This window comes from Lagopus leucura, unplaced genomic scaffold, assembly GCF_019238085.1.
Source record: "Lagopus leucura isolate 7727_CA_CO unplaced genomic scaffold, USGS_WTPT01 Super-Scaffold_100157, whole genome shotgun sequence".
NCBI lineage: Eukaryota > Metazoa > Chordata > Aves > Galliformes > Phasianidae > Lagopus > Lagopus leucura.
The window spans coordinates 46,740,474-46,754,035 of record NW_024962334.1 but is presented as its reverse complement, the minus strand read 5'-3'; the positions used below and the strand labels follow the sequence as shown (position 1 = coordinate 46,754,035).

Genomic DNA, 13,562 nt, shown 5'->3' with positions numbered 1-13,562 from the left:
AAAGCAAATTAAGGTGTGTAAGTTTCAGCTTGCTTCTACCTACCAAAGGCCAAGAAGATACCTGGGGAGAACAAATGACTCTGAGAATTATGAGTTTCTTCATCAGGCTCTGAGATTATTATGAGCAGGCCGGCTTTGTCCCTCTACCAAACAGCAGATGCACTTCAAGTCTCCTCTTTGTTGTGTTGCACATCCTTCATCCTCTGTCCACCTCTTAGGTACACAAATAAAATTTATGGGTAGGCTCTGGGGACCGTTGTCTCAGCCAGTATCCCTCACAGTGCTTTATCCACAGTAAATAACCATGCTGATATTCACCAGCAGTTCCTGTACACGAAAGAAACTTGTTTAGGTGTCTGGCAGGAGCTTTTCCCTTATGTACCAGTTGGCTTAGCCACAGTTCTCACTGCTGTGCATTGCAGCCTCCACACACTGCACTACTCTGCTGTGTCTCCCTGCCCAGCCTGAATCTGACATGCTTCTCTCGTGCTTTTCCTACCCTTGGCTGTGAATTGCATTATGGACACTGTGATTTTTGTGCTAGTACTGGTTAGGAGACAGAAACACAGAAACCAAAAGAGGAAAAATGGTAACTATTCCATGTCTGGGGTATCCTCACCGTCTGAACCACTGAGAAGCTCTGCAGCACATTCAGACTTGGCACCCCTTGGCAGGGATGATCTTTGAGGTCCTTTCTGACCTGAGCTGTTTTATGATTCCATGGTACATGTCTCAGCCTGAGAGTAGTGTTGTACATTCAAATCCCAACTATTTACCCTGGCAGAGCAGTGCCCCAGCCATCACAAAAGCAATTCCTGCCTCTCACCTGTGCCAAGGCAGGGAAGTGGGTTGGAATGTGACTGGGGAGGAGCAGCAGATCGTCCTACCCTGCTCCATCAGCTCTAAGACGTCAGTCTTTTTAGTTGGTCAAAGCACAGCTTACCAGCTGTGCCAACAGAGTGTCAGAAGGGAATGAGACTGCATTACATGGGTGCTGATTCCTAAAAGGTGTCATTTGCTAAAGGCAGTGGGTTGTGGGAGCCAGCTGTCCACGTTCCATGTCCAAAGCATTATTTGACAAAGTTTGAAGCCTCATATTGGTAAATTCCAGGTGTTGGTTGTACTTATACTTCACTTAATTTCACACCAGGACCATATCTTCCCTCATCACATTGTAATTGTGTTGGTTTTTGTTTTTAAACAAGTAATTTTGATCTTCATCATCCCCTGCATAACTTGGGAGGTCCCAACACAGACCCTACACTCTTGCTCTTGTTGCTGAGCAGACATCACTAAAAGTCAGTTTCTGTCCTAAGCATCTACCAGCCCAAACAAAAGCCAGTGCTGAGTGCAGAGAGATGGGCAAAGAAGACAGCAGTGTGAACCAAGAGGCAGTACTGAGGGCAAAGGCTGTGAGGACAGTGTATGCTAGGGTTGTCTTTGTATTCCTAGGCACAGAAAAGAAAGTGATTTTGATGACTGGGATCCTGCTGTCAGGAAAGCTCTTTCTAAGAACTTAACCAAAAGATCTGAAACAGTTTAATCCTGTTTTCTTCTCCAGTCCAATGTTGTGCTGTATGCCTAGTGGGAATCAGGTTTCTTCCAGACAGACATAGTGATCTCCTAGCATATGGGATGATGAAACTACATCTCAGCAGAGGCATTGTGCACTGAATCTGTTTTGCTGCTAGAGTTCTCAAAAGCAATTAGTTTCATGAGAGCACCTCTGTCGTTTGACCTGAATTTCCTCAATTTTAGTCCCCTGCTTCTTTCCCCACCCCCAGAAGTAGTATTTCACACTCCTTCCTTAATCAGCTAATCCTTAACCTGACAGAAGTGATTAAAACATGTAGGAGAACAGAAGCTGCAGGACATTTGTGTGCAGAATGGTCAACAAAGAACGAACCCCAGTGGCATGTTTCAAAGTCAGTCTGAAGCCAAATAGGCTCTTGGGGTTCAACACGAAAGGCAGTGGATGTTGGTTGCATGGTTGCTTTGAAAGCCTACCCATGAATGCTGGCCTTTGGCTGGAAGAAAAGTTTTCAAAGAACTGAGACATGTCTGCCAGGTCCCCTGCTAGCACAGGTGAGCTGAGAGCAACACTTTTTGCTCTGTACCCTACATAAAAGTGAATGGATGTCAGTAGCTGGACTTCTTTTTTCTTTTTTTTTCTTTTCAATATTGACTCCAGTCACTGGGGCTCTGAAAACAAAACACTGATTTTACAGCCTGAGTTGTTAAACTCAGAAGCTGTTCTAACACTGGTTTGTAGGGTTATACCTCGGAGCATCGTTGTACGTTGCAGTATGTCATATGTGGGAGGTTTTCCATTTGCTTTTTGCTGGATTGCTGAGAAGTCTTTGAGAGGGTTGTGAGGCTGAAGAACACAAACAGAATTGCTTCTGGCCCTCAGGTTGACTAATCAGGTCCTTGGAAAAATGCAGTAGGGTTTTCTGATAGCAAAATGTTTGTTCTGCAGGAGGCTGGCTTGCTTGTCGTACAAAAGACCTGAGGCAGTGGCTATGTGGGCTACTGGATTGTGCCTTCTCACAGCACTTTCTGCATATGTCTCATGTTACAAGCAGGGAGGCTGATATGCCAAATGGAGAATCCTACCCTGATGATCCCAGGAAGCACGCTGGCTATTTGAACCCCTATGAAAATGGTTCTGATAACTTGGTTCCTGGAAGAAAGGCATATAGCAAGCACCACATGTTTTACCATCCATCTGCTGCTGTTTTGTATTCACACCATTTATATTCATTGTGACTACACTGCAAAGTCCAATTTTTGGCTTTGGCACAGCTCTACCAGTTACCTGGGCCTGGCCCAGTAATTTGTTAGTGAGGATGTGCTACAGACATCCTCGCAGTCCATCATTGCTGAGCATGGCAAAGAAGAACCTCCTTTCTCATGGAGTAAGAAGGTTATGGGTGGGAATAGATTACGAGGAACTTGGCAGGTGAACAGAATTAGCTTGTGTATTTTATATACTTGTATACAACTTACTTTATGTATATGTCTATATATTCACTATATATAATGATTTAAATCTATTTCCCCGTTTAGGAGTATCAGATGCCTTCGGAATATTATCCACTGGAATCTGATCACCACGTTCATCCTGAGAAACGTGATGTGGTTTCTGCTGCAAATGATAGATCACAACATACATGAAAGCAACGAAGTAAGTGCTTGGAGGTGGTGTGGCACACAGTTTGGGGGTGAGCTGAGGCGCTGAATTCATTCAGCTGATAGAAATATACCAAAGGGCACACACTCAGAGCATTTTTCATGTCCTTTCAAGGAAAAAAAAAAAAACAACTTAGATTTTCTAAATTTCCATTTATTTGCTCATTGCTGAATGTCAAAATTTTTATAGTCATAATCCAGCTCTAAAAATCTCCCTAATCTTCATTGTCCACTGAGATTTCCCAAATACTTTTGCTTTGAGACACAGTATTGTGGTTCTCAAATATTCTTGTCACAGCATCTTGCAGTGATTGCATTTCTGTGCAAAAAACATTCATTCCAGAGGACAACACCTCCACAAACAGGAACAGAAATAATTGCTTTGGCTGTTCAGGCTTTCAGTCAGCTACTTTGTCTGATGACAGCAGGCACCTTTCTGTCTGGAGCCTGAGGGGCTCTGCAGCAAATACAAGAAATCAGACCTGAAACAGAACGGTTTTGCCCCTTTATATCTTTGTGGTTCCATTTTTCTGCTAATCCCATCTTCACTATGAGGTTGTGTGAGATGGGCTGCATCCAGGGACTCATTCCTCCAGGGATGCAAACTCTTTGCTCCAGCTCCTGCTGCTTGGCTCTAGCTCTGCTCCTTTTCTTGGTCCCTTGGGGAAGGCTGAATCCTTGGAGATGAGCTCACTTAACTAGTGGGAAACTAGCACAGCCAACTTAATAGCAAAGAAGAGGTTGCTGCTTCCTAAGTCAGCTTTCTTATGATTGAGGGTAACAGCCACTCCAAGGGACAGGGCAGATCAACACAGTAAAAAATAGGAGAGGGGCAAGAAGTGGGGCATCTTCTGTGCACGCCACTGAGCACTCTTGATAAAAGCAAGGCGTCACCACGCTCGCATTTCTCTTATTTCTTGTTCACTCATGGAACTCCCAACTGATGCTTCTGGTTTGACTGAGGACATGGGAGCAGTCCCTCTGTTAGTACTGCAATGCCTTGCCTTACCCAGAAGCCCCAATAACATGAGGATTTTCACAGAATCACCAAGGTTGGAAAAGACCTTCAAGATCATCCAGTCCAACCATCCACCTATCACCAATAGATCTCACTAAACCACGTCCTTCAACACAAAATCCAAACGTTCCTTGAACACCTCCAAGGTCAGTGACTCCACCACCTCCCTGGGCAGCCCATTCCAGTGCTTGACCGCTCTTTCAGAGAAGGAATATGTTTAAATTATTAAAAATAAAATATTATAAAGTAGATTTTGAAATGGATTAAAAGCGTTCTCTCATAAAGAAAAATACTTGTTCTCAGTTTTCTTGGGAAATAATTCCGCATTTCCTTGGGGAATCATTCTTTTTGATAGATCCCTTTTACAGGCTTTGTGCTGTTCTCAGTAGTGTTCTTCTAGTGGAACATTCTGCTTTTAGGACTGTTTCCTGATGGCTACCTCCACAATAAACAACTTACCATTGTGTTACGGATACATACATGAGCACACCCTTCATAGATTTGTTTTGGAAAGCACACTTGCTTTCCTAAAGTGCAGAACTGCCCATAAAGAAAAAGCTGGATCCTTCACTGATAGCAAGCAATGTGTGCTCCTGGAGGAGATGTTTCTGCAGAAATTGAAAACCACTTCAGGAGCTCAGATATCCGTTTGTTTGAAGTCAGCTGAGCACTTAATCATCCTCGGTTAACTTTTCAAATGTCAGATTTGTGGCCTTCCAGTATTTGAAGGGAGATATAAACAAGAGGAGGTACAACTGTTTATGAGGGTGGATAGTGATAGGACAAGGGAGAATGGTTTTAAACTGAGCCAGGGGAGGTTTGGGTTAAGTATTAGGAGGATGTTTTTCCCCCAGAGGGTGGTGAGGCACTGGCACAGGTTGCCCAAGGAGGCTGTGGATGCCCCATCCCTGCAGGCATTCAAGGCCAGGCTGGATGTGGCTCTGGGCAGCCTGGGCTGCTGGTTGGTGACCCTGCACACAGCAGGGGGTTGGAACTGGATGAGCATCGTGGTCCTTTTCAACCCAGGCCATTCTGTGATTCTGTGATTTTGTGATCCCACAGTTTGGAAGAGTGAACAGCAAAGTCTTCAGTACCACGATAAAAATGAAGCCCAAGATTCTAAGTTTTTTTGTCTTATCTATGCATAACTGTATTTCTGTTCAAGTAGATACTCCTTTAAGAAGATGGAGCTTTCATTAGTTCCATCTTTGCTTTGTGTTTCTGTCATTTTCAGGCTATGAAAGATGGTTGGATATGAGCTTTACTGCTGATAGTTCTGTGCTGTGTGGTTTGCTTTCTGGATAATACTGAAATATTAATGCAGATTTTTACAATTATTTTGGAGTAATCCATTGCGCTTAGAGACTCAACTGTGTTTTAAAATGGCACCACAAAATGCCCAGGAAAATATAAACCAATGAAGACAAAGCAGATCCTCACATGGCTCAGTTTACCATTGCTCACCTTTTCTCCACAAAATACCACAGGCTTTTTTGGGGGAGTGCTTTATACAAACTTAGTGGCCATGCTCTTATTGTGATGGAAGTCAGCGACAAAACAATGCCTCCAAAACCAATGGGAGCAGCATAATTTATGGCAGCTCATCACGTTATCTCTTTGAGGTTAATCAGAGGAGACTAAATCATACATTACAGAAACGTAGAGGACTCAACATGAAAACATTTTGCATGAAATTGTCGTGCTGATGCTAATAAATCAAGAAGGGGAAGTGCTGAAATGGTGGATACATGGGAGGACCGAGTGTCCTCTGGCAAATAAATGAAATGGCATAAATTAATGAGTTCTGCTAATTGGGTTTATTATTTGATAATATCAAATGCACGATTCCGATAGGAATTGCGTGGAGTCATTAAAATTCATTTTGTTCTGGTTTCCTATGGAAACGGTGCAGAGGGAGATCTGACAGCCTTCGTGTGTGTGGGTCTGTAGGTGTCCCTGCTCGTTCACAACCCACGGTGCAATGCCACTCAGTTCTGACAGAGGAGCAGCAGGCTGAAGTGCAATTAGCTGTAAGTTCGTTCGAAAAGAAGAAAGGCTGTGTAAGTTTTACAGCCGAGGGAAAGGGCAGAACAAGTGTCAGTGTCACATGGGAGAGTTTACATGAGATTGAGGTCACAGGGAAGGATTTAATTCATGTTTATACCTTCTTAGACAGCAAAAGCAAATATGAGACTGAGTGCTTTAGGAAAAATGGTCTTAGTAGTTTGGGAGTCAATCAGGAATGAAACCGAAGTGCTTGGTAGTAGCCAGAAATAGAGAGGAGGGGTTCCTTCTCATTCTACTTCATTTAGGCTGAACAGAGAGAGAAAAAAATATCTAGTTCGCTTACACTAAACTTGGAAAGGGCAGATAAGAGCAAAACAAGGGGAAATGGTTTTAAGTTGAGGGAGGGAAGATGTAGGTTGGATGTCAGGGGGAAGTTCTTCACAGAGAGAATGGTGAGGTGCTGGGACAGCTGCCCAGAGAGGCTGTGGATGCCCCATCCCTGGAGGTGTTCAATGCCAGGTTGGATGGGGCCCTGGGCAGCCTGGTCTGGTATTAAATGTGGAGGTTGGTGGCCCTGCATATGGCAGAGTGTTGGAAATTCATGATCCTTGAGGTCCCTTCCAACTTGGATCATCCTGTGATTCTGTGAATAAAGGAAGTTCATCTTCTGCTGAGTGGTTTTGTTTTTAAGTCCCATTGAAAGGATCAGGGCAAACTACATTTCAACTCTTGATGAAATTACACAGACATGAAAGGCCATAACAAATCCAAAAGGATTTTTTCTTTCTGTTTGTTGAAGCTCAGTAAAACAGAAGTGATCGCCACTTGTCGACGCAATATCATTTTGTGTCTGTGTTTCTTGCCCAATGAGTTTTTAGTCCACAGAACTCTGCTGGGTTTGAAAGTGCGTCTGTTGCTCTGTTGAATGCATAGAGATCATCAGTACCCAAGCAGATGAGGTCCAAAATGAAATTAACTGAGGGTCAAAAGTTTCGAATTCTTCAGTAGAGTTAATTAAAAGGCTGGAGAATGGTGAGACCGAAAATGACATGTGCTACCAGCTAACATAGGTAATTAATGTCATGCTTCAGGGAATACACCGAATGCATGCTTGGCCAGGAAGGAATTTTCCCAGACTTCTGTGTGTAGAGCTATGGAAATCACCATCAGCAGCTTCTTAATGAATGATTGTTGGGTTGTTACCATCTGCCTCTCTGTGGATAATTGCCTGTTGCACAGCTGTGCTCTCCCTGCACACAACCATAGGAGCTGCCTACGTTGAGCCTGACCAAAAAGTACTGTGATGTTATAGACGAAATTCAAGGCTGCCATGTGCAGTACTGCAACTTAAACAAATGGCAGTGCTGCAAAGACACAAATGGCAGGAATAGACGGGATGAAATAGTTGATAAACACATAGCTTAAAAGAAAAATATCCTTTTTTTTCCCCAAAATATCAGTATTGCTCCTTCAGTGGAAGTGAAACGGGACTGCAATGTTAACTTTATCTTAAATTTTCTTCAGATTGCTCAGCAGATAAGTAGTACTGCCTAAGAGATGCTCACGCTCACAAGCTGTCCTTGGAAATGGTCCCAGGCTAAGGCTGTGCCACTGTGGAAGATCCCCTGTAGTCAAGTGGCTGCCTCCTCTTGTTTTCTTTCCACATGGCTGCTTGCAGAATGCTCAGGAAGGCACGTCTCCTGGCGTGTTAGCTTCCATGCATGCTTGGTGCAGAGACTCATGCATGTTGTGGGCAAAGCCAACCCTCAGCAGAAAGTGACAGATACAGCTGTGAGCTCCCAACTGCAGCTAAGATACCACAGTTCCAAGTCCCAGGCATAAACGTGCACTCTTTGAATGACTTCTGCCATTGATTTTAAGAGATGAGCGAGAAATGGTGTCTTTGAAATGGTCTTACCATTATTTCAAGATGTTATTTCCTGTCTCCTTTCCAGCCCTGGTGTCGGTGTATTACCACTGTCTACAATTATTTTGTGGTGACCAACTTCTTCTGGATGTTTGTGGAAGGCTGCTACTTACATACTGCTATAGTGATGACCTACTCCACGGATAAGCTGCGGAAATGGGTCTTTCTCTTCATTGGATGGTGTAAGTGCCTCGTGGATTTAAAATGGTGTTGTATGGTGCTGAGCATTAAAGTGATGAGAACAAGAGCAGCGAGACAGGTTACAGGGAAAGGGGGAAATGGAGATGGGAACTTCCCAAGCACTTCTTCAACAAAATACATATGGTTAAGAGTAGCTGGATCCTTTAGAAAAGAGCAAAAAAGAATGAATTCTAACCTGGCAGGAAAACAAGAGACTCTCTTCAACCCGTTTCACAAGTTCAGGGCACAACTCAAATTTGTTGAAGATGCTGAAATTCAAATTCAACTAAATTTACAGTCTTCTTGCAGCCTGGGAAATAAACATTCAAGCAATACCCATCTCCAAATACTCTCTATAAAACCTTATAGAAAACCGTATAAATTGGAGGAAAATGAAATGGGACCAGAATTACCTGTGAATGAACCAAAATGTTCCGGTAACGTTTACAGAAAAATAATAATATGTATTTATGTTGTTAATAATTTCATTAACTTTTCTTACTAGTACTGAATTTCTTTTCTTGTTGATACCATTCTTTAATACATAAAGAAGTCACAGCAACTGCAGTGTCTCACATGTACCAAGATAGGACCGCTTGCATTTAGTCTACCAGTGCATTAAGCAAGACTTCCTATGCTCATTACAAACCTCTTTCTGTATCTGTATCATCAACACATAAATGGACTGCGATTAAATAATGGATTTGGTTTGTTGTTGTAGGTATTCCTTGCCCAATCATCATTGCGTGGGCCATTGGCAAACTGTATTATGAAAACGAGCAGTAAGTGACGTTAACATTTGTGTTTATGTGGCTGTCTAAATAAATTAGGAAATTCCTACAGGCTGAACTAAGAATTTAGAAATTAGACTGTTTGGAAAGAGAAAAGGTCAGATCCCCTTCATGTAAACCCAAACAATCTCAAATTTCGGAGCGCTATCTGAGCCATCTCCTAGAGTATCGATAGTTTCCCAAATCTCCTTCACCAAACCCCTGTGTTCTCATTTGATAGCTTTGTGTATGATTTACAGTCAGGTTAATCTCCTTCAATGAGAGTCCTGCTCGAAACATTGCTGAAAACTACAGTTGAGTGCTAAAGGGTGTGCAGAATTCAGTTCAGCATGCCAATAGTAGTCTGATGGCTGGAGTTCTTGCATTTCTGGTTCTCTCTCTTCCACCTGAAAACAGTAAGTGCATGAAATTGAAAAATAAGGGAGATAAACAGGCATCTGCGTTGGGATTTTTTCCTCAAACTTTGATATTGGTCAATCAAAAGAGCCTGTCAGCTGTCATAAATATTCAGTCATCTTCTCAAGCACATGATATTTCATTTAAACTGTAATGTGAGTTTTTGGGATCCTGAACTGGGGTTCATGTTATGCAACTCATAGTAGCTTGAAAGATTAAAATAATGCACAATTGCTCTTCAGTATTGAGGGAGTGTTTGTTTATTCTTGCAGAGACAAAAAAGAAAAAAGAAAATGGCTTTACATATGTAATTTCACACAGCTGGGATTAAAAGTCTGATGCACCGTGTGATTGTCAGTGTTTTAGATTTCTCTTTTTGGTTTTAAAGAAACGTGTAGTGCAGGTTTTACTGTAAGAATAAGGGCTTATGTTGGATTTGGAGCAAGAGTTAAGATGACAGACAGTCTGCAACACATCAGCTAAGGCCTCAGTCTGGTAAGTTAGACTGAAGGTATGAAGTACAGCGAAATAGATGTAGATATATGTAGTGTCACCAGCACTTACCTATCCTCTGTCCTCACTCCACTGATTTAATGGGCAGATTAGAAATGTTTATATTGCAAACTAAAAATTTAGCCTAATTATAGCATAACAAGATGAATACCATCCTAGAAAAGCTTTCTATATCTTTTTTTCTCTACTGACTACAAAAGGAATCTGGAAAGTCAAGCTTGCCTGTGTTGTATTAGCCTACTTTGGCAACAACCTGATTCCCTCAAATTTTGTGGATGTGTTTATATATACATTGTTATTTCAATACAACTTTGGTCTCATACTGAGCTTCAGACAGTAAATGTTAGTATTATCTCTTCAGTATGATCTTGCAGTTAAGCAATACTTGAATTCCAGAGAGCAGTGAGCAGCCTTTGCTCTGTAACCTCTTTTTGTGCTCTACCAGCGCCCTTCCAGATTTTCTTTGGATTTCTTCTAGCCCACAGAGTCCTGCTCCATGTCTCAGTCTCTTATTTGTCCCATTTGAATTCTTCTGCTAGAATAGCCAGCTTCCTAGAAACTCCTTATTAGCTTTCGGTTCTACAATTTTCAGGCAATCTGTAGTAGTTGCCTCAAAATGCCCTTCAAAAACATCTCTCAAATCCAAGTTCTGGAGAGTTGCGTTTCCTGCCTTGGCATATCTTAGGCTTCATTTTTTTTTCATTTCTTTCCATCTCTCTAATCCAAAAAAAAAAAAAAAAAAAAAAAAAAAAGTTTCATTCTATTAAAGCTGCCTTGGGGATTCTTCTTGGAAGAGAAATTGGCTGCAGAAAATACTTTATTCCAAGTCTCGTTCTTACTGCCAGATTTTGGGAGATTAGTTGCAAAATTATCAATTTACACTAATTTGCAGTCAGTGAACCAGGGAATAACAGATGTGTTTTATACCTATAAAATATTCAAAGCCCATCATTCATTTGAACCTTAAAATATTACAGAAAAGCAGCCAGTTTTGTGGTACTGAATTGTGTTCCTAGAAACCTACTGCGTATCTCAACGTTTCTGTGGGTTCACGTTGATAAGAGCATTTTGCAGTGAGCAAACAGTTCCTTCTGTTTTAGCAAGCAATGCCTTTTGGAGAAAGATAGGCTTTGGGGCACTGTCTGAGTGAAATTGTTTCCATTTGAGCTGCCTCTTTGCTTTTTTTATTGACTTGTGAGTCTTATAGACTGCAAACTGTGGAAGCAACAAGTAATACATCTTTCATGTTTGTAAAAGTGCAGATCTGCATCCATATTATGGTCCTCTTGGCTCAGTAACTGCCCTTGTTTTCATGTCTCCAGCCCCACCAGCCTTATATTTAGTGACAAGACTAATGCAGAGAAGACATCATTTTTGCAGATTAGTGTAACGTTCACAAAGAGAAAGAGCCCTTGTACACTTGGAGTCCAAAACCTACTTCCTAAGGGACAAGATTTGGAGCTGCAATAACATAAGCCTTAAGGCGTTATGGCATCATGGCAGCAAAGTTGTCCCTGCTTGGTGGAACCAGTATCCAGACGTTGTGGCCGTGTCTGTAGTACTAAATCAGATGAGCCTGAAGTCACTAGTGGGACCAGTTCAAACAACATGGTCTGAGTAGCCTGTGGACTGCTGGGGAGATTCTCTAGATCATAACAACTCCAAATTTGTTCCCTTGAATTGTCTGGGAGTTGGCTGTTGTCTGGACTGCAACAGAACTACACCAAGGACAATGTAATGCTGTAAATCATTGAGTCTGTGCCTGAACTTTGTTCCTGTGGTTTACTTGTGGTTTCATTTAACCCAAGTTTGTTCCCTTTTAGTAATGTTGGATCAGGTGTTTGCTAGCTTTATTTTCTTTGTATTAAGTGCTGAATTTGGTGTTCACCAGCCTGGTTCAAAGCCAGCTGGATGAAATGCATATTCATCCAATACCTTATTTAGACATTATTTCCTTGCAACTTGAGACACATTTGACATAATAGCTTTCTTTGAAGGGTGTGTGGGCATTGCAACAAGTAACAGACTTCTTCCTTAAAAATAATCTCTTTCATCCCTGTCAAACCCAGAAGGTTACATCTTTTGTGTCCTCTGATAGCAGTTTCTCACTTTTCTTGGAAACAGTTATATAGACAGTGATCAAAACAATAGTTGGAACATTAATTTTCTGATGGCGTGGGAAAGTGGAGCTCAGATCTGTGTCCAAAACAAAAGAAGGCCTTGTAACAGAAAACTCCATCACTGATGATTATATACATAATTAAAGAAGTTAGAATATAACGTATCTCCACTGTGTCCTTGATATTACAATCTACCTTCATTCCTTTTATAAACAGTTTTCTCATTTGTTTTGTTTCTTACAGATGCTGGTTTGGAAAAGAACCAGGGAAATATATCGACTACATATATCAAGGGCCAGTGATTCTTGTTCTTCTGGTAAGGATTTATGTGGGTGGAAGGACACTGCCATGTCCCATTGAGGGATATTTCACAAGCACCTGTGAAGTTCCACTTGTACTTTCAAATACAATAAGACACAAACAAGGTGAAGCGCCTTCACCTTGGTAGCTAACACTGCACGTCAAAAATTGCTGCCATCTGTTTTTGGTTGTTTCCTTGACCTTAGGGGTTCTTCTCTCCTCCTTTGTAATGCTGCTTGCATTCCTTTGTAAAATCTTTTGAGATGTAGCAAGGAAGCACATTCAAAAACAGTAAGCATGCGATAACATCTGTTCTCCACTTGAGGCTCTTGAGAACTAGATCACTTCCATCCTGCACACTGATTAAAGAAAAGTAGCAATTGTGGTAAGGAATTGCATTTCCTTGTGCAGTCATCTGCATCTCCTCTATCCCCATTATTGCAGTGTATTTATCTGTAGGCCTTCATACTTTAACTTTCCTTCTCACAACTGCACACAATTAAAGGCTGTTTGTCTGTGTAGCCAGTGCTTTGTCCCCTGTGCCAACCAACAGCAGGCAGAGAAGTTAGGAAGTTTACTCAGAAACTGTTCTGGACCTTCAACATAAAAACACAGGTGCTTTCCCAGGACGTACTTTGTGTGGATGGGCAAGATCAACATTATTAGAAAGGACAATATGGAGAAAAGCCAATCTTCTTACCACAGTAAGAGCCAACTGGGAAGAAGACAGATGTCCTGGCAAAGTTTCCAGGCTCAATGGATTCCCTTTCACTTAGGGCACCAAAAAGGGTTGTAACTGTCCTTAATGCTGCTCCAGCCTCCATGGAGTAGGTATAAATGCCTCAGAGCTTTTTCAAGGCTAAAAGGCTTTTTCAAAGCTAAGCCTTGAGTTCTCACCTTGTCAGGTCTGTGCTTTTCATGTGATTCTGCATGAACTTCTCTGTTGCCTAGGATGCCAGCTACTAATCTAATTGTTTCCTAACCTGGATGTAGGAAAGTTAATTGCTGAATTAACTGTTAAGATGAGGCAAATAGATCACACTGTATGTAGCTGGAAAGAAAAAAGGTCTGCTTTTATGTAAAAATTCTTTACAGTGAGAAATATATTTGGGGTGACG

The 13,562-nt window shown here is 41.7% G+C and overlaps 1 protein-coding gene across 6 annotated transcripts in view; it reads left to right on the top strand.

Annotated features, from left to right (window-relative positions):
* CRHR2 (corticotropin releasing hormone receptor 2) overlaps window positions 1-13,562 on the top strand; it is a 128,572-nt gene that overhangs the window by 87,929 nt on the left and 27,081 nt on the right. For all 6 annotated transcript variants that reach the window (XM_042888587.1, XM_042888591.1, XM_042888589.1 and 3 more), the window contains 4 exons: window positions 3,070-3,187; window positions 8,173-8,326; window positions 9,046-9,106; window positions 12,388-12,460. In XM_042888587.1, coding sequence (XP_042744521.1) covers window positions 3,070-3,187; window positions 8,173-8,326; window positions 9,046-9,106; window positions 12,388-12,460 — 406 coding nt within the window. The remainder of the gene's footprint in view (window positions 1-3,069; window positions 3,188-8,172; window positions 8,327-9,045; window positions 9,107-12,387; window positions 12,461-13,562) is intronic.